The 20,378-nt window shown below is 46.7% G+C and overlaps 2 protein-coding genes across 2 annotated transcripts; one reads left to right on the plus strand and one right to left on the minus strand.

Moving 5' to 3' along the window:
* The first annotated feature begins 6,326 nt into the window (after positions 1–6,326).
* On the plus strand, positions 6,327–16,360 carry LOC136487392 (uncharacterized). The gene is made up of 3 exons (XM_066484553.1): positions 6,327–6,633; positions 9,760–9,958; positions 15,498–16,360. The coding sequence occupies exons 1-3, from the start codon at positions 6,424–6,426 to the stop codon at positions 15,707–15,709; spliced, it is 621 nt and encodes a 206-aa protein (XP_066340650.1). The 5' UTR covers positions 6,327–6,423; the 3' UTR covers positions 15,710–16,360.
* A 601-nt stretch (positions 16,361–16,961) lies between these two features.
* Positions 16,962–19,888, minus strand: LOC136485934 (uncharacterized). The gene has a single exon (XM_066482728.1). The coding sequence runs from the start codon at positions 19,678–19,680 to the stop codon at positions 17,200–17,202; it is 2,481 nt and encodes an 826-aa protein (XP_066338825.1). The 5' UTR covers positions 19,681–19,888; the 3' UTR covers positions 16,962–17,199.
* Between the last annotated feature and the right edge of the window lie 490 nt (positions 19,889–20,378).

Below are 20,378 nucleotides of genomic sequence, written 5' to 3' on the forward strand. Positions count from 1 at the left end.
AAAGGCCTTTTAGTCCCGGTTGATAGCCCGACCCGGGACCAAAGCCAAATTTTGGCGCACGGCGAAAACGCCAACCTACCTGGCAGTTTCGTTTCCCGCCCATGCAACAGTTTTTAATATTTCCTTTAACATAAATTGCAAATTGCGTAGTAAAAAATATAGCTCAAAAAATTGCAATACAAGATTGTTTTCATATACAATTTATAATGCTTTTCTTTCATGCTTTAAATGTTTAATAACATATGCTATAAATTATAATTACATTTTAAAAATTCAAAATTCAAATCGCCGAAATTCAAACATAGTTTCCCTTGATAAGATGATTTCAAATGAAAAAGTTATCAACTACAAAGTTGCATAACTTTTCGAGATCTACAACTTTCGTTTTGGTCATTTCTCTATTAGAGGACATTTTAAAAATTCAAATTTTAAATTTGAGAAATTCAGACATAGTTTACCTTGACAAAATGATTTTAAATCAAAAAGTTGTCAACTACAAAGTTGTATAACTTTTCAAGATCTACAACTTTCATTTTTGATCATTTCTTCATCCGACAAAGCGGTAGTATATATTGTGTTTTTATTTCTCTGATTTTTTTTATTTGCATATGCATTTCAATCCTTCACGAGTTAAATTTCAATCCATACAAACATAATTATAATATCCATACAAATAAATCTAATGAAACATAATTAACTTGCATACAAACATAATTAAAATATCCATACAAATAAACCTAATTAAAGTACATAACCGGTCGAATAAACCTAATTAAACATAACAATACGAATAAACCTAAGCAACACATGAATCCTACAAACCGGTCGCAGCTCTACCTATCTCCACTGCCAGTAGTGTATGTCTCGGATACAGTAACCGCGGTCATTATCTATGTAATGCAAGGCCGACACTAAAACACTCTCTCTAGCCTCACAACGCCGAAGACATGATATCCCATAGATGTAGCCTACTAAGGGATTATCGATGGCCTGGTTCTGCCTAAATCTCACGCAATATTGGATACCATCTGTCATCCTCTGGCCTAGCACTTCCACGTAGTCCCAGGCGTACCCCAGTCGCTTAATAGCTTGCGTGAGAATGGCCTGCAGGCCACTTGTAGCATAGGTGTAATCATGGAGCAAATTATGCAAGTGGACAAACAAAAAATATCAGGAAGCACTCATATAATAATAAGAATAAATAAACATTACTCTCATATCATACACGACGTACCACATCCATTTGGTTGAATGTCGCATGCCTCTCACTTAGTCGTGGCACGTCCAGACTATGCTCACGTAAAGCTTCTATCTTCAAGGATGAGAAATCAGGCATACGGTAGTCAATTCGCTCAATTGCCTGCAAAAAAGTAGCACAACATCGATCTGGGCGTCTGTCTTGGTCGGCATCTGTCATACAGTCTGCACGATGTCTTGGCGCACCTCATTATTGTACCTAATGGGGATGTCGAAGGCGAGACTACATGTCCATAACTTGCCTCCGTCATCATTCACGACCACACTTGTCGTCGCCTCGAAGATGTCTCACACCCCAAGCAGCCATATTGATGATTCCAGCCACTTGACCAGTTTTATAGTCTGTGACACATGCAACAATCATATTTTGAATGAATGTATATATGAAAAAAATTATATTAGCACGCAAAACTTAAAATATTCGATATTATTGATGGGTCTGGGTGATGCGGAACGGCCCTATCTAGCGATGGCGCGAATGGAAGATCGCAATGGTGGAAACCTGGTTCGTGTGGCCGGGGAGTCCGCCGCCATTCATCATAACTAAAAAAACTAAAAAAATATCCCAATAAATATAGAACCCCCATATAAATATACCATGCAACAATATATATTTGAAAAACATATAAAAAATAAATCATCAAGATATATATATATATACATGCCAAGTAAACTTAAATATTTTGCACATAATTTTTTTAACAATTATTAAATTTCATCAAGAAATAATGTTCCTAACAAAGATCTAGAAAACTATAAATGTTTAAGGTTATGTAGAAATGATGTATAAATAAAAATAAAATCCACCATTATTTTTCCTAATATAAAAAATCACATATTTCTATGCTTATTACAAAACCATGAAATGATCTACATTATTAGCAATGAAAGATTAGAAGATAAAGTTGCTCACCTTTAGAAGATTGAAGATGAAGCCGGCGGTCGAGAGCAAGAACTTGCTCCCCCAAGCAAGAACACGGATGAACACACGCGCCCAAGCAAAGACCAAAGATTTGACCTATGTCTCGGGCTGGGGGACAGTGAAAATGGTTATATATAGGTGGGGACCTTTAGTCCCGGTTGGTGTAGCCTACTGAGACTAAAGGATCAACCTCTAGTCCCGGTTGGAACCAAAACCCGGGATAAAAGGCCAGCAGGACCTTTGGTCCCGATTGGTGGCTCCAGCCGGGATTGAAAGGCGACCTTTAGTCCTAGTTTGAACCACAGACCAGGACTAAAGGTCCCTGCTGCACTATCCGTTGGGTAGGGGATTCTAGTCCTGGTTGGTGGTTCTAACCGGAACTAATTCTTTTATTAGTCCTGGGCCCAATCCCAACTAGGACTAAACGAAAAAAACTGAAAGTCTGTTCTCTACAAGTGTGTGGCGATTCCCCTAACCCTACTGCTGCCCACCCCCATTGCCCAGGCCGCGCCTCCCCCTCCTCCTAACCCTAGCTCGTGGCATCGGCACTCCGCTATGACGCCGTTGTTGACGGTCACTAACACCAATTATAAACCATCAACATAATATGCATTTATACTTAATTCCATCACCAAACATAGATATAGGGGTTTAAACTAATAAATTCTATGAGTTTGGGTGAATCTGTGTTTTCTGCAGGGTTTATCTAGAAAACCATCAAGGGGACCTATTCGTCAAAAAATTATGGAATTCTGCCGTGTAAACAGCGTGGGAAGATTATAAAAGACTCCAGGAGGCTCTCCACTGAAGCAGACCCCAAGGGGCTGCCATGTGGGGCCGTTCGGCCCCACCTGTAGGCTGCCCGGCCCCTGGGCCCACCTGTCAACCTCCGCGTCGCAATATCGGTTCTCCACCGCCTCCTAGGTTGCATCTACGCCATCCTTTAAGTTGGTTTGATCAAGGGTTCACGTTGGATGCTCTGGCCTATATATATCAGCCCTTGCCACCCTCCCTAGAACCATCCTGAAACCCTAATTCATATTCTCCTCATCAGGATCAGAGCCAGCTATCAAGAGAAGATTAGTCCTCCATAGGATCTAGTCTTATAAATAGAAATAGTGAGATGGAGAGTGAGGGAAGAGTTTGGAGGAGGTGCCAGCCTGTCGGTGCTCTCTCTACGGCTTGTACCTTGGTGGATCTAAGTACTATCTGAGCTTGCCTCTGAGATTTCTCTAGTAATCAACTTCTGATTCAAGTAAACTTCTTATTTATATTATTCATCAGGTTCATAACTCGTTTGAGTGCTTTATTCTTTATTCGGGAAGAGTAAAGTAGTAATTGTAGTGTAAGCGTGGTGCTTAGACTCTAGTTACTTGTGGATGCATCCTGCATTCCGGATCGGTGGTAGCTCGCGAGGGTGACTCTTATAGCCTCGTTGAATCCTCTGTAGTCCACCTCCCATTTGTAGGGCAAGTAGGACGCGGTTACTACAGAAAGCATCCTCTGCTGGTGTCTTTTCTTAAGTAATGTCCCCAATTAAATAGTAAAAGACATAACTTACCAAGTCAGAACTAGAATCTTAGTTTTCCTCTCTACGCTCCTATTCATCCTAACATGTTGCTACCCCTAGTTAAGTCAGAACGTAGTTAGTCTCACATGTTTCCCTATGGATACGATACTTGGAATACTTTCGGGTGAAAGCTACAGTGGTATCCGTGCGCTTGTGGATTTATCTGTGTGCGTTAAATATACCAACAGTCGCCATCTCCCCACCCTCTAGCATGAAGATAGAGTTGTCCTCCAGCGCCATGTCTGGTGCCCTCACCAGCACCTCCTTTGGGTTAGATCTCGCACCAGTGTTTAGCATACTGCCATATGCCACCATCGCCATCAAGTCCCACGTGTCGATCACCCTCGAGTTGAAGCACCCAAACTTCATGCACCCAAACTTCATCCATTGGTCGGCCTTCTTCCTCACCCTCGAGATTGAGATTTTAGAAAACAACTTCGGCATTGCAACAAGATCTAGTTCTTTTACAGGTCTAGCTTCCTCCCAACATACTCCCTCTCATATCGAGATTACACGGGCAGAGGCACTTAATCTCCCGACTACAGATCTCCACTCAATGTTACAAACTCTGGCTAGAGTTAGAGACAAAACCTAGAGACTGGGAAACTAACACTTGGAAGAGATGGCTGGTTTGGGTAGCCTATCCTCTTATTTATAGAGCTATTACACATTTCCAACCCTACCCTTAGATATTTCCTTAAACCACTTGCCCCTAAGGGCATAATAGTCGAAGTTGGGTTCCTTATATCGAACAGCCACAATCCCTTCACAAAGACGCTTTGCCTTGATGCAAGCTTTCTAGTGACACCACGAGATCCTCCTTGGGTTTTGAGGCCCAAACCCAACAAACCTGCCGCCCACGGTTTTGAGGCCGAAACCGCCAAACCCAGCTGGAGTCGCGGATCTGCTATGCTTCCTCCACGATCTCAATGCGTGTCACCACTTGTCCTCGACCACGCAATCACCAAGTCCTCGCGCGCCCTACTTGACTTGGTCAACCACCGTCTTGACTTGGTCTACACCGTCTACGCCGTTTCCACATGTACACTTGCTTGTCGACGTCGTCAAGTGCTAGCTATCCATGGTCCGTCCATCGTCCCTCGGTCCCTCGGTCCAAGACTCCACATTCGTCCTTCACTGCTCTTGGTCTATCGGCATGAACTCGCTTGACCTTCTCCATTGTCGTTGACCGTTTCAACACTCAACACCTACACATCACAAGACAAGAGACATGTTGCAAAACACCACACTCACGCCATGGTTAGTCTCAAACACTAAACCATAGCCCGATCATCTCTTGACAATCACTCATCACATATGGGCACATATCCACCATGTGTTTGAATAAGTGACACGTTTTTTTCGCATCACTTGACTATCTAGCCACGTCACTAATGTGCTTTTCTGACATGGTGTGGATCAAGAACTAGTTGCAAATTAAAATTCAAAGGGTATAATGGAATTTTTCATACATAAGGTATAATGGTCCCAGCGAAACAACTCCATGACACACAAATTCAGCCAATATCAATGCCCTATTTGCTTACATACATGTGGATGGATTCATTTTAATGCCAGTGGCAGCAGCTGCGTTGAACATGTAGGCTCTCGCAGGTACTGTAGCACAGCTGGAAGTCCATCTAGATGTCTAGGTTTAGGAAGAGTCCAGAAGATAGGATTGGTTGTTAATCAAGCTGAGTTAGGTTGAATTCTACTTATTATAAATATAAGCAGACATGTACTGTTTAGATTAAGCAAGAATAATCAAGGGGTACAATCCTAAAGCTTTCTAGCCTGTCCCTGTTGCAGCCACCGGTGGCTATGCTGCTCACCATGCATGCACCTAAACGGCTGCAGCATGCTGCCCCCCTCCATCTCTCTAAGGTGCGGCCGACCCTAGAGCTGTCATTCTCCCTTCTCTGATCACCTCTAATTCACCCAATTCTACATCGATTCCTGTCTCACATGCCTGCTACCACAACAGAACCATTACATAAACAAACAAACAAAATGAGGAGCAGTGAACAACAATCTGTTGAAATATATGTAAGAGCATCTTTGGATCCTATAATCTAAAGTTTAGTTGGCTAAAGTTAAGGACTAAAACTTTAGACCATCTTAGCTCAATTGTATGATCTAAGGCCTCCTTTGGAACACAGGAATTTTAAAGAAATTATCATGAATTTTATATGAATCAGTTTATTTTCATAAAAAATGCAGTAAACGAAAAAAAATTCCTTCGATACAGAGGGCCCTAAAGTTTTTTTTAGGTTGGTTAAATTTTAGATAATACTTTAGACTTCCTGTTTTGGAGCTTTATGAGCTAAAATGGTCTCGAGTTCAGTGGCTAAACAGACCATGGATCCATACACGACGAAAAAAACTCCCATAGTCCCATGAAAGAATCACCATCTGCTCTTTTTAATAACGGTGTTGGCTTTTTTCTCTGTATATAATAATGTAAAGAAAGAAATAAACAAAACGCCTGAAACACATTAGATATGGAAGAAACCAGTCTGCAGGGCCCGGTAGAGCCCAACAAAAGAGAATTCAAGGGACTTACCACCTCCCAGGCCCAATCCAAGGGACTTCCCAAGAATTCACTTCCCAAACCCTAGCCAGCATTCACAACGCCTCCCGCCACCGCCGCCGGCGCCCGGCGGCGATTCCCGAGATGGCCTTCGCGGGCAGCGCCGACGACTCAGCGGAAGATTATTCCGCGGCGGCCACCGTGGTGCGCTTCGACCCGCCGCTCCCTCTCCTCCGCGGGCCCGTCCCCTCCCCGGCCTCCGGCGACGGCCCCGTCGTCCTCGCCTTCCGCGACGCCGCCAGCTGGCGAGTCGCCTGGGAGGTCGCCGAGGCCAGCCTCGTCTCCCAGTGCGAGGTAATCTGCCCTGTCCCCTGACTACCCGTCTCCCCTCCTCGGTCGTATCCGTGTTGGCAAAGCAATGAACTTTGATGCTGAAGTAATGCGAGGTCATGATTAGTCTAAAAATGCAGCATTGCGAGTAGGATGGAAATAGATTTAGTGTGTAGCTTACATTGTTGTTCGGTTGTCTGGAGTGTGTCGATGGAGCTATTAAAGCTGGAAACCTTTGCCTGTCAACTGATCATGTCTCCTTATTGCAGCTGGCCGAGGTGCCTCGCGCTAGTCATGCAAAGCAGTAAGTTTAGCAGCTGCAGATATCAAAGAGGGCAAACCAGCTCCTGGCTACTGGAGCTCAGTGGTTAGGGTTGACAATGCCCCATAATCGTTGGACTATGTTTGTTTCGCTTATGGTTTTTATTTTGTGATGATGCGTTCTTTGAGGAATGCAGAATGCTAGTTATGGAATCAGTAAAAGAAGGCTAGTTGAGCACTTAAGCTTTTTCAGATAGGCTGGTTTTCATCCTCTCATGCCCCATTTGTGTATGTTGTCTTTCAATGCGGCATTTATTTTTGTTTTCTTTCAAAATGTGGTTTTCAGTTTTATCCCAGTTGACAAAGACAACAAACCACCTCCTGGCATCTGAAATTCAGTGGTCAGGGACTCAGCGAGTCAGCGTTAACCGTGCTATATAACATTGGCCTATGTTTCACTTGTGGTTTGTTTGTGATCCTTTCTTTGTGGAATGCCGGTTATGGAGTCAGTAAACGTAGACTAGTCGAATTATAGCTTATTCAGGTGTACGGGTTTTTGTCCTTCCATGCCCCATTTGTATTTGCTTCTTTCAATGTGGTTTTTACTTGATCCCAGCTGTCTCAACTATCATGCTTTTACACACTGAGCCAAACCACAATCGATTTTGTCTGACAATGATTAGTTGTTGGCTGATTACCTTGATGCTAGTGCTCTATCTTTTTGGGAAAACTGCCTTTCCTACGATTTTTTCCATAACATTAACTAGAAATGCTCAAATGCATTATACATGCTTCTACTCACAGCAAAAATTGTACTTTAATGCGATGAGTTATGTTCTCTTATTCTTCAATGTAGCTTTCCATGTGTGTGCAACTTATGTTCTCTTCTTCAAGTGAAAATCTATTTTCACTATGTTCTGTCTCAAATGCTATTCATCATTGATTTCAACACTGAGACAGCCCCCCTCCCCTCATCCCTTCTCTTTTTTCCCTCTTGGTTTCTCCTACCTAAAGTGCAAAGGATTTAATTTACCACTGCAGCTGGCCGAGTTGGCTGGCTCATGTTCTGTCAGTCAGTAAGTATAGCAGCTGCATACATTAAAGAGGGCAAACCAGCTAATGGCTACTTAACTTTAGTTGTTGTGGTTGACACTGCTGCACAGTACACATACCAAATCCACTTGTACTGATATCTGCATCTAATATAATTTATTGGTGTCAAGGCTGAAACAGAGTGATTTACATGTGGGAAGCACAGTTCACACTAAGAACATATTGTATAGGATTTAGTGATCCTTCCACATGATATTAGACATCAAAGAGGGCAAACCAGCTCATGGCTCCTGGAGTTGAGTGATTGGGGTTGACAATGTCCCATTACATTGGACTATGTTTGTTGTTTGTTTTGTTTGCTGCCTTTTTTACTTTGTGATCATGTGTTCTTTCATGCAGTTGTGTAATCAGTTAAAGATGGCTAGTTGGTGACTTGAGCTTATTCAGATAGGCTGGTTTTTGTCCTTCCATGCTCTATTTCTGTTTGTTTTCGTTCAATGTGAAATTTTTGTTTCTCTTTCAATGCAGTTTTCTGCTTATCCCAGATTTCCAGGTGACAGAGAGTAAACCATCTCCTGGCATCTGGGGTTCAGTGGTTGGAGTTGAAGTTTTTCATAACATTGGGCTATGTTTCACCTGTGATTTTTTTTTTTTGGAGTGCTGGTTATGGTGTCAGTAAACATAGACCAGTTGAGTGCTTGAGCTTATTCTGATGGACGGGTTTTCGTCCTTCCATGCCCCCTATTGTTTTTGTTTTCTCCCAATGTAGTTTTCAGTTTATCCCATCTGTGTCAGCTATGATGCTTTTACACACAACCAACTCACAATCTATCTTATCTGAAAATGATTAGTTGGCTTATTAATCAAACGCCGGTGTCCTGTCTTATGGGAAAACAGCCTCCTTACAATTTTTCGACATCATTTGCTAGAATCTATATTATACTTTTTTGTACATGCAAAAAATATTGTATTTTTTAACAGTTGAGTTATGTTTTCTGTTATTCAGTTTATCTTCTCAATTATTTTCTTAAGGGAAAACCTATGTTCACTTCTGTTTATTTTCTTTTTTTTTTCTTTTGTTCCTTGTTATCTCCTACTTGAAGTGCAAGGGATTTTTTATTTTATTTTATTTTTTTATCATTGCAGCTGGCCGAGTTGCCTGGCTCAAGTTCTGCCAGTCAATAAGTATAGCAGCTGCATACATTAAAGAGGGCAAACCAGCTCATGGCTACTTAGCTTTAGTTGTTGTGGTTGACACTGCTCTACAGTACACATGGCAAATCCGCTTCTTGTATTGATATGTCATCGAATATAACATCAAGGCTAAATCAGAGAATTTATGATTGACATGTGAAACATAATTTGCAGTTGTAGCTGATTGTATGTTCTCTTAATATAATGATATGCAGCTCTTCTGCATGTTTGAGAAAAAGGAACTCATTGTACAGGATTTAGCTATTTTTGTATGATATCAGCCTTTATTAAAAAATGATTTTGGTTACCTAGTGTTTTGTCAAATCTCATGTCTACTGTAGCTTTATGAAGAGCAGTGAGGAAAGTTTGTCAAATTTCATGTCTTACTGTTGCTTTTTTTAAGAGCTATGCACGTCAATAAATGATCTGAGAAGTAAATTCAATTTCTCCCAAATCTAGTTATGCTGTTTCCTGTTAGTTATGTTACTTCCTGCTCACTGAGGCTGAGCTTGCCCACATATCATTCACATTTGACACATGCTTTAATTTGTTGTAGTGTACTTAGTACTAGATTCTGTTTCATAAGAGTTCCTTTCCCTCCCTCAAAATGCAATAACATGACACGGAAACACATCTTTGCAGGCTGGTGCACGATCAGGGTGCTCAATCAGCGCATCACGCAAATGCAAGCCTCCCTGGTGGAAAGGCTTATTTGTAGCTGCCCCGACTGATTATGAAGAAAGAGAGAGATGTGAAGAGCGAGAGATGGCTGCTTGTCTCGAGGCAGCAAAGGAGGCTTGCATCAAGTTTGCAAAGGAAAAGTGTCTTGGACCTGTTGGAGGTACAGAGTGTTTTTACTTAGCCAGGGATAACACACCCAGGCGACTGCTCTTTCATATATAGGAGATAAGTAGCACATTGATTACATTGATGGCTCATTAGAGCATTAACTAAACAGCTAACTGCCTGGGTACTTGCACAGTCACTTGTGCTGCCCAAGGCCTCAATAGCAGAAACATAATTAAGCACAGATAACTAAGTGATAACTGGGAGCAGGACTTAACTTCTACAGTTCTCCCCCTAAGACCTGCTTCCCCCATCCTTGATCTTCATGATCCCAATCTTGCTTCTCATGTCTTCAAACTTGGCCTTGCCTAAGGCCTTAGTCAGAATGTCTGCCAGTTGATCATTTGTGGCGACGAACTCAGTCTTGATGCTGCCTTCTTCAACACAATCTCTGATGAAGTGTTGTTTGATTCTGATATGCTTGCTTCTGTCATGAAAGACAGGGTTCTTTGCAAGTGCTATTGCTGATTTGTTATCCACTCGCAGCTCTACTACTTCCACTTTCTTTCCCAACAATTCAGCAAGTAACCTGGACAGCCACAGAGCTTGTGTTGCAGCAGTAGTCATGGCAACATACTCTGCTTCACAGCTAGATAAGGCAACCACTCTTTGTTTAATGGACTGCCAACTGACCAGATTGTTGCCTAGGAAGAATAGACAACCTGTAGTGCTCTTGCTTGAGTCAATATCTCCAGCCAAGTCTGAGTCACAGTAGCCAATGAATCTGGCTTCACTGGATGCCTTGGTGAAGTGCAGGCCATACTCCAAACTGCCTGCCACATACCGAAGGATACGCTTCACTGCCTGCTGATGCTCTATGGTGGGCCTCTCCAGAAATCTACTCACAAACCCGACTGCAAATGCCAAGTCAGGTCGAGTATGAACCAAATATCGCAGGCTTCCAACCAGCTGCCTGTACTGTGTTGGATCAACTTCCTTGGCTGTACTCTTCTTGCTCAATCTTAGCCTTTCCTCCATAGGAGTGGCTGCTGGGTTGCAGTCCACCATACCACCCAATTCCAGTATCCTTTTGGCATAGTGAGTCTGTCTAAGGGTGATGCCATCGGTGCTCTGCTGTACTTCAATGCCCAGATAGAAGCTTAAGAGCCCGAGGTCACTCATCTCAAATGTTGCTTTCATTTCAGCCTTGAAGCTTTCAACATCCTGCTCTTTGGCCCCTGTGATGATCAAATCATCCACATACACACCGACAAGCAACAGAGAGTTTCCAGAACCTCGCCTATAGATTGCAGCTTCATGGTTGCTTTGTCTGAAACCTTTCTTCTTCAATGTTGAATCAAGCTTTGCATTCCATGCTCTTGGTGCTTGCCGTAGGCCATACAGAGCTTTGCGCAAGCGATACACCTTGTCTTCTTGTCCAGCAACAACAAAGCCAGGCGGCTGATGCACATATACCTCCTCATTGAGGTCTCCATTCAGAAATGCGGACTTGACGTCCATCTGATGAACAGACCAACCTTCCTGTGCCGCCAGAGCCAACAAGACTCGAACGGATTCCATGCGTGCGACAGGGGCGAAAGCATCATCATAATCCACGCCTTCTTGCTGGACAAAGCCACGAGCGACAAGTCTGGCTTTGTGTTTGATAACATTACCGTGTTCGTCCTTCTTCAATTTGAACACCCACTTCAGGGTGATTGGACGGTGACCAGCAGGAGGCTTCACAAGCTCCCAGGTCTTGTTTCTCTCTACTGATCGCAGCTCTTCTTTCATTGCTGCGCACCACGCTGGATCTCTCTTGGCTTCAGTATGTGAAGTTGGTTCGCCAGAGTGCGTTAGATGCAGCTCTGCGAACAGGCGAGTTGCAGGTGGCGGTGTGGGCTGCTGGCCAATGATATTGCTGACAGTTCTGTAGCGAAGTGGTTCATCCTCGTGATAAGCATCCAATCGATCATCATCATCCTCCAGAGGCGTGGCATGCTCAATCTGAGGACTTGGTGGCGGTGGTGACACTTCCAGTGCCGCTGGAGCAGAATTAGCTTGAGGATGAGTTGATGCGGAGCCCTCTGCTCCTTCAACTCCAATTGGGCTGTTTGGTGCGGGTGTTCTTGGTGAATCCGGGAGCAGAGGCGACGACGGCGGCGCTGGTTCGCTCACCTCCTCTGACCAGACATACTCAACTGTGAATTCACTGCTGTTTACAGCTGATGGCCCAGATTCCGGCGAGGACCAATCCCAGCCATGTTCTTCATCAAATACAACATCACGGCTGATCCTGACATGCCCGCTCACAGGCTCAAACACCCTATATGCCTTAGCTCCTTCTGCATAACCAATAAACACGCCGGCCTCGCCGCGGTCATCAAGTTTGCGCAGCTGACTGAGCTTCCTTGTGTATGCCACACACCCAAACACTTTCATGTGTCCCAGAGTTGGTGAACGTCCATGCCAGGCCTCATATGGGGTGATCCCCTTCAACGCACGTGTCGGTGATCGGTTCAGTATGTGGACTGCTGTCATCACAGCCTCCCCCCAAAACCGAGCTGGCAGGCCCCTCTGCTTAAGCAGTGCCCTTGCCATGGCCACTACTGACTGATTGCGCCGTTCAACTACCCCATTCTGCTGAGGTGAGTGGGGAGCACTGAAGTGCCTCTTAATGCCTTGTTCTGCGCAGTAGGTAGCGAAATCAGCAACTGTGAATTCTCCTCCATTATCGGTGCGAAGCACCCTGATTTTCTGACCACTCTCCGCCTCTGCGCTCAGTTTGATGCGCTTGATGGCTTCTGCTGCTGCATCCTTGCTTGGTATGAGTGCTGCCCACATGAAACGGCTAGCGTCATCGACGAGCAGCAGGAAATATCGATTCCCTCCAGGTGTTGCAGGTGTCACTGGTCCGCAAAGATCGCCGTGCACCAGCTCAAGGGGCTGTTTGGCACGGTACTGTGTTGCAGCTGGGAACGGGCGCCTTCTCATTTTGGTGGTGACACAGGTGTCACACACCTGCTCCACATGGTCAATAACCGGGACACCGCGCGCCATCTCCTCCTTCCCAAGTCTGCGGAGTGCTTCAAAATTCAAATGCCCCATCCTCTCATGCCACTGCCACGCTACATCTCCTCTGCATGCTGCAAGACAAAGTGGCTGGGCTGCATGAAGTTGGAGTGTGTACAATCTGTTAGCCCCTCTCTTCACCTTGGCAATCAAACGGCCAGTGTGTTCCCAGATACGTAACACGTCGTGATATATCTCCACCTTGGAGCCAGTCTCGTCAAGCTGACCCAGACTGATAATGGAATTCTTCAGGGCTGGTATATAGTACACACCCTGCAGCACCCTATGCTCACCAGTTCTTCCTTCGAAAGCAATCGAACCGATGCCTTTGATGTCAACCTTGGACGCATCTCCAAATCGGACCGTGCCTCGCACGTCCGTGTTCAAGTCAGAAAAGAGCTCACGCCGTCCAGTCATATGGTGTGTAGCTCCTGAATCAAGGTACCACACATCTGCCTTTTCTTCATCGCCATTGGCACCAAGGAAGGCGTGGGCTTTTGGTTCTTCCAGATTCACCTCTTGAGCAGCATAGGTGTATGCCGGCGCGCACTTATCAAGATCAACGAGCCCATGCGCCAGAAACAGAGCCCCATCATCCTCGCATTCTGCATACTGCACACGGCCATTGTGGCCGCCGTCACCGCCGCCTGCGCCCCCTCGGCCACCAGCGTGCTGGCCTTGATTGCCACCGCGGCCGCCGCCACGACCGCCTCTGCCCCGTCCGCCGCCGCGGTCACCGCCACCATCACGGCCACCATCTCTGTCTCGGCGTGGATGAGGGCAGTCCCTTGCCCAGTGGCCCTCCTGGCCACAATTGTGGCAGGTATCGCCACAGCGTCCACCATCGCGGCCGCCGCCACGGCCCTTTCCTCGCCAGCCGCCGCGACCGCGGCCACCACCGCCGCCTTGGCCGCCGCCGCGCTGATTCTTTGAACTAGAGCCAGCAGAATCATCCCCGCCGCCCTTCTTCTCCTTCTTCCAGCGTGCGCGCCATTGCTCCTCAGTATACATGAGCTTGCCGCCGACGGTGATTGGCTCGGTAGGCGCTTGCTCTTCACTGTCATCAACAGCCTTGAGCCTCCCAGTGGCTTCCTCAAGCGTGAGCATGTCAAAGTCCAGAAACTGCTCAATAGCAACCACAATCTGCGCATACTTCGACGGTACTGTACGCAGATACTTCTCCACCACACGCCTCTCATCGATGTCCTGATCACCATGAAGGACAAGCTGTCGATGCAGAGTTGAGAGGCGGAAGGCAAAATCTTCGACGCTCTCTCCTGGCTTGACACTGATGTTCTCCCAGTCGCGGCGGATGCGTTGCAGCGTCGCGCGGCGGACCCTGTCCACGCCGATGCGCGCAGCAGCTATGGCGTCCCACGCCTCCTTCGCCGTCCGCTTGTCGATGAGCGGAATCCCCATCTCCTTGGGAACCGCTGCGACAATCGCCTCCATAGCCCGCCGGTCGTCGCGGAACGAGACCCGCTCTCCTTCAACTGCGTCCCACAGATCGCGGGCCTGCATTCGCAGTTTCATCTCTTGGCTCCATTCGTGGTAGTTCGTCTTGGACAGCATCGGCCAGTTCGTGCCGCTGCCCGAGTCCCTGTATACGACCCTGTCGTACACAGGCGACTCCCGACGCCCGCCACCGCGGCCACGCCTGCGGACTGGCGGAGATGGAGACCTCCGGCGCGGGCTCTTGACCTCCTCCTCTCCTTCTTCATACTCCAGCTCCTCTTCTTCCTTCTCTGCTGCAATCTCCTCCCTCAGCACCCGCGCGGTCCTTGCCGCCTCCTCTGCAGCCGCCGCCGCCTGCCGCGCCGCCTGGACCGCCTGCGCAGCTGCCTCCTCTGCAGCTTTTAAGCGCGCGGCCCGGCCAGAGGAGTCCTCCGCATCGCTGACGCCCTTGGCAGCCTTCCTTCGGCGCTCAGAAGATGTCGAGGCCATGGATGAGAAAGCAGGGAAGGGGGCTCGAGTAGAAGATGAGAGAGAGGTGTCTAACCTGTCTCCGATACCAATTGTTGGAGGTACAGAGTGTTTTTACTTAGCCAGGGATAACACACCCAGGCGACTGCTCTTTCATATATAGGAGATAAGTAGCACATTGATTACATTGATGGCTCATTAGAGCATTAACTAAACGGGAACGGATCGTGTGCAAACTAAGCTTCCCGTGTAAACATGTAAACTATCGACGTGGGCTCTAGGATCGTGATCTGATGGCTCCTGAGAGAGGTGGGAAATATTTGCACTTAAACGCCCGCAGCATCCCACCGTTTCGTATATTTAAGTGCAAATATTTCCCACCTCTCTCAGGAGCCATCAGATCACGATCCTAGAGCCCACGTCGCTAGTTTACATGTTTACACGGGAAGCTTAGTTTGCACACGATCCGTTCCCTAACTAAACAGCTAACTGCCTGGGTACTTGCACAGTCACTTGTGCTGCCCAAGGCCTCAATAGCAGAAACATAATTAAGCACAGATAACTAAGTGATAACTGGGAGCAGGACTTAACTTCTACAGGACCATTCCGAGATGCAAGGATCGCCTCCGAGGGTCTCCTGGAAAATACACATTTTGATATCTGGGGAGCTGCCGCTGACAAAAGTTCCTCAAATTCATTGTGTGCTCTGAACAATCAGCAGTCGTTTAGCCCTGATCCTGGTGTGACGAACTACACAGGAAGTGATGTGCTTGACAGCTTGTCATCAAAAGAAAATAACAGCTCTGGATGATGACCGCCAAAGGCGTTAGTGTGGTCAAGACACTGCGATGGAATTTGGAATCAGATTGAATTAATCAAATAATGACATACATGAGGTCTGATGATGGTGGTTTTATGCCATGCTTGCGGTTCTGTTAATTACTAGGGAAGGTGAAAAAGGTAATTTCTGGGAATGAATGCAGAGGATCAACAAAGAGAAGAAAAGACCGAGGCCTGGTGGCCAAGGGCAAGATCGGTGGACATGGAGTTGAAAGCAAGACAACCTGGTGGTTAGTGTTGTTTTTGGGATTATTTCAGATCATTGGACGAATCTGGGCAACACTACATGTGTAATGTTGCTCGATACGTTAGGTTGTGAAGGATTGATTTATCTGCGGAGGTTCAGTTCGATAGAACTCGTTACAGTGTTCCTTCCCGAGCGGTAATTCATTGATGTCCAGAAGTGTGTACGTACACTGTAAATAGTTTTTTTTTAAAGCAATGGAGTGTGAGTAATACAGTTTAACCGTTTAGTTATAGCAGCCAAAGTATATATCTGTACATTGTGTTGTTGGAGCAAGCTTTGCCTCATTGCTAACATAACACTTAGTGATGACAATTGATTTTTCTCGAAACACGGAGCTGTAAAACTCAGTCCTGGGCATGTGTTATTCTTGCGACTGTAGACACGCATCCTTGTGCGGTGGCTGTGACTGAAAATCAATGTATGATGAATTGTCGATGATCCTTGTGCTGCCTAGACAAAGCATGACAGCTTAATCGTGGTAATAATGAACCTTCTTTGGCTTGTACAGGTCACTGGCACAACCTGTGGCTAGCGTCTTGAGAAGGTCCTTGGCACTGAGCTCTGCCATATCCTTCGTGTGCCATTCAAAACTGAATGGAATTGTTCGCGAGTGGATCTCGCGTTTTGATGTCTGGCCATACCTGGAGACTTACACTGATGATGATGCATTATCATCTCGTGCTTAGTACAGAATCTGACATGATCACTTTCTTGTTCTCCTTGTTTAGTAGGGTAAAACCTGAAGATGATGCATTGCAAGGAGGTCCTCTCACGAACAGAAAGGTGATGCATTTGTGTACTGATCTTGGTTCAATTTTGTGAGGATGCAATTGTTGAATTTTAGATGGCCCACGTATCTATTGTGATGTCCTCAAAATTCTGGGCCCAAAAAAAATTTACAGGTATTCCTTTTGATTTCTCAAGGTTTGTTTTGACCCTGGTAACTGCATATGCTAAAAAACCATATATTCACTGAAAGTATGAATAGTCTCTTTCCAGTACAACAACAGTTTGATGAATAATAGGTACTCTCAAGCTGGGAAAAGTGGAACACACGATAGTACAGAAAAGAAACAACCTATATATATAAATAAGTAAATAACAAATGCGAAAGTAGACCAGAAAGCAGGCCACTAAATTGCTGATGACATCTCTGCTCTCTGGCGATGTACGCCTGCAGCCACTAGATTCAACAAGGTGGGGGCATATATAGCTCAGCTGAGTGGGTCCACGTCGTTAAGGTCTTCTGGGTCCAGGAGCTGGTGCCCGTGGCCCACATTCCCAACGTAACCTGCGTGGGACAGGAGAGCCCACAGGTGCGTTATGAGCTCTCCGTTTCTTGGTAGATGGGTCATATGCTTGGCTGCTCTTGTGGACGCTGCCAAGTGCAGGAGGAATCCCGTCCAAAACTTTGCCAGGTCCCTCCAGAGGCCTTCCTGGTCCTCATCTGTGTATGCATCAATCAGCTGTACCCCGAGCTCTGAAGCCATCTTAATTATGGTGTTGTCAAAGCCGTTGTTGTCTCCATTGGGTCCGCCATTGTTAGGCTCTTCGTTGTGGGGTTCCTCGTCGACGACTCTAAAATTGTCACCATTGTTGCCTTCCTCAGGATCTTCATCAATAACCCCATCTGCTTGGAACATCTGCTCCTCAGTGGCTATCCCAACGGCGCCGTCTTGTTGCTGGTTTTCTTCCACAGGGGCTTCGCCTTCGCCAGGCCTTCGTGTTTTGTCTTTGGAAGCAGCGATCTCCACGAGTTTATCATAGATCGTTTGCAAGCTTACATGCCGATCTTGGAGAAAAATAGCACGTTTTGTTTCCCGGCGTACCTCGTCGAATACTCTGTCAGCAACAAGGCCGTTCTCTGGTACCATCCTCTGGGTAAGCAGATACGCGCAGTAGTTGGATATGCTGACGGCCGTTATGTAATTTTCCCACAAATCTCTGGAAAGTTTCGACTCCTTGATCAGTGGCTTTGATCGCATCCAGTAAACCTGACGCTGTCTGGCATCATCCGTGAGTTTAATCTCACAGACGCCTGTCGCAATATGCCAGAGCAGTATTCTGTGGGTGTCAGTCTCCAGTCCGCGTGTCCACTGCAGGTCACTGAAAAGGTTTGGATTTGATCCGAAGGCATTTGACAAGTAGTTCAACCTCTGCTCATCTTGCTGCAGCAGCTTGAATGAATCAAATATAGCCTTCTGTACCTCTGCCCTCAGCTTGACTGTCGACGTATTCTTCAATATATTGCGAGCTGAAATCAAGAGGTTGTACTGACGGATCTGACGTTTCCATTTACTTGTGGGCATAAACCACAAAAGCAGCCTCCAAAACTTCTCAACGAGCGGCCGCCGCAAACATTGATGCTGGATATACATGCAGATCATCTGAACCTTTGTCCATGGCGCGAATACATATATATAGATTTCCCACAGCTCTTTGGCGATAATGATGGCGATGAAGAATCGGGTGGCGAACACTCCATGGACGATGCGGTTCTTGTCATTAGGATCAATTCTCTGGGGTATATGACCAACAGGGTATGCGATATATCCGATGGCCAGAATCAGCAACACAGACAGAATCATCCTCAGGAACGGGAACCCACCGGCGAATATTGCAGCGGCATGCCTGTTGTAGAATGTGTCCCGGAGGAAGGACAGCTCTACCTCAGTGACACGGAATGCTCTCTCGTAGTTCTCCGTGTTCTCCAGGATGTACTCAAAGACAAGCCGCCTCTTCTTATCTCGAGCTGCTACCACCGTGTCCTCGTGTATGGGGAGGTCGTAGAACCGGCGACGAAGCAGCTTGTGAAGGGCGAACGAGAGACTTGCATCTTTCAGTCGGTTCTTGGCGTCTCCGGTCTTGCCCAGCAAACCACACTCACCGCCGTCTCCGCCGACGACCCATATCTTCTCCACGGTGATGAGGTCTTTGTGTCCTGGGCTGAGCTGAATCCTGTAGTTGCCAGATCCGACTTTCCGCTCCTGTTGAAGAATTTCTCTAGAGAGCTTGTCTTCCCCATGAACCAAGTAGTTGTACCCGCACATGGTGGAAGAAGAAGAAGAAGAAGAAGAAGAAGAAGAAGAAGAAGAAGAACTGGCGTTGCCATTATTGCCTGCAGAGAGCGTGTGCTCGTACCGCATGTAGTCGGCGACGAGCCTCGTGTTGCCTTCGTTGCCTGCCTCTGCCTTGTTGGAGGAGAAGAAATAGGAGACCACCCGGGCTGCGTTGAGTGCCCAGATCAACCACAGAGGGAACTTGAGGTGGGAGACGGTCTGCACGCGGAGGAGATTGGCCGCCCACAACGACGACATGATGTCAAGCAAAGGGATCTGCTTGGACCTGCTGTACGGGCGCCCGACATTGACGCTGCACTGCAGGGTGGCCAGGAGCACCGCCCACACCTGGAAGTAGTCGTTCACCCGCGCCGCCGATAGCTGCATCTGCCCAATGGTGTAGTGCACCATGTTGTAGTTGAGCAGGGAGAGGACCTGGACGGTGGCCGTCGTGAACTTGCTGGTGTAGACTCGCGCGCCGGAGGACTCGATGAGGAACCGAATCACCAGTAGCAGCGCAGTGATCACCACCCACAGCTCCACGCTCGCTCCTCCGGTGACTTTGTCGAGCTTAAAGAGCCTTTTCATCGCCGAAAATATTGTGCCTGCAACTGCAGCTGCAGAGGACGACCCCATCTCAAATTCTTTCGATTCAACACCTCCTCTTACTTGTTGGCTACCTAGCTAGATCAACAACGCTCGCGATTTCGTGTTCATTGGCATGGGATGCCAACACCGAACATATGAGATCGGAGTAACTGACTTGAATTGAGGGATTTCAAGCCAAGTCCGCCGATTGGAGTCTTATGGTGATAGGGAACGATGGATCTTGACTCACTGTTGAGTCTTCGTTCAAACCGCGGGAAGGCGTGTGGGGACAGGGCCATCTTTTTTTCATTCGCTAGCAAACACTATTACAAGAAACTTAACCGAGGTGGGCAAGCCAACCGCCTCGGTCCAAAAGTCAAGGTTAATCGTGGCCGACCAACCGCCTCGGTTAATTGTTTAACTGAGGCGGGCGGCGTACCTCGGTTAATCGTTTAATGGAGGTGGTTGAGTTAAGCAGCAGCCCACCTCCGTAAATAATTTCAGGAAATAAAAAAAAACCACCGAACCCGGTAGCCCACCGAGCCTGGTCCCACGCATCGCCGCTGCTCGTGGCTGGATCCATGCCGCCGCAGCCGCCAGTGGCTAGATCAGCGTAGCTCACGATTTCGTGTTCACTGGGATGCCAATAACGAGCATATTAGATCGGAGTACCTGACTTGCATTGAGGGATTTCAAGCCAATTGCCGATTGGAGTCTTATGGTGATAGGGAACGATGGATCTCGAC

This window comes from Miscanthus floridulus, chromosome 10, assembly GCF_019320115.1.
Source record: "Miscanthus floridulus cultivar M001 chromosome 10, ASM1932011v1, whole genome shotgun sequence".
NCBI classification, from domain to species: domain Eukaryota; kingdom Viridiplantae; phylum Streptophyta; class Magnoliopsida; order Poales; family Poaceae; genus Miscanthus; species Miscanthus floridulus.

What these genes read in the sequence shown, in the direction of transcription:
- LOC136485934 (XM_066482728.1), bottom strand. Translation starts at nt 19,680, where the DNA reads ATGGGGTCGTCCTCTGCAGCTGCAGTTGCAGGCACAATATTTTCGGCG.
- LOC136487392 (XM_066484553.1), top strand. Translation starts at nt 6,424, where the DNA reads ATGGCCTTCGCGGGCAGCGCCGACGACTCAGCGGAAGATTATTCCGCG. An exon ending in GCCTCGTCTCCCAGTGCGAG is followed by an intron (nt 6,634 to 9,759) that starts GTAATCTGCCCT and finishes ACATCTTTGCAG; the next exon opens with GCTGGTGCACGATCAGGGTG. An exon ending in GTGTCTTGGACCTGTTGGAG is followed by an intron (nt 9,959 to 15,497) that starts GTACAGAGTGTT and finishes TAACTTCTACAG; the next exon opens with GACCATTCCGAGATGCAAGG.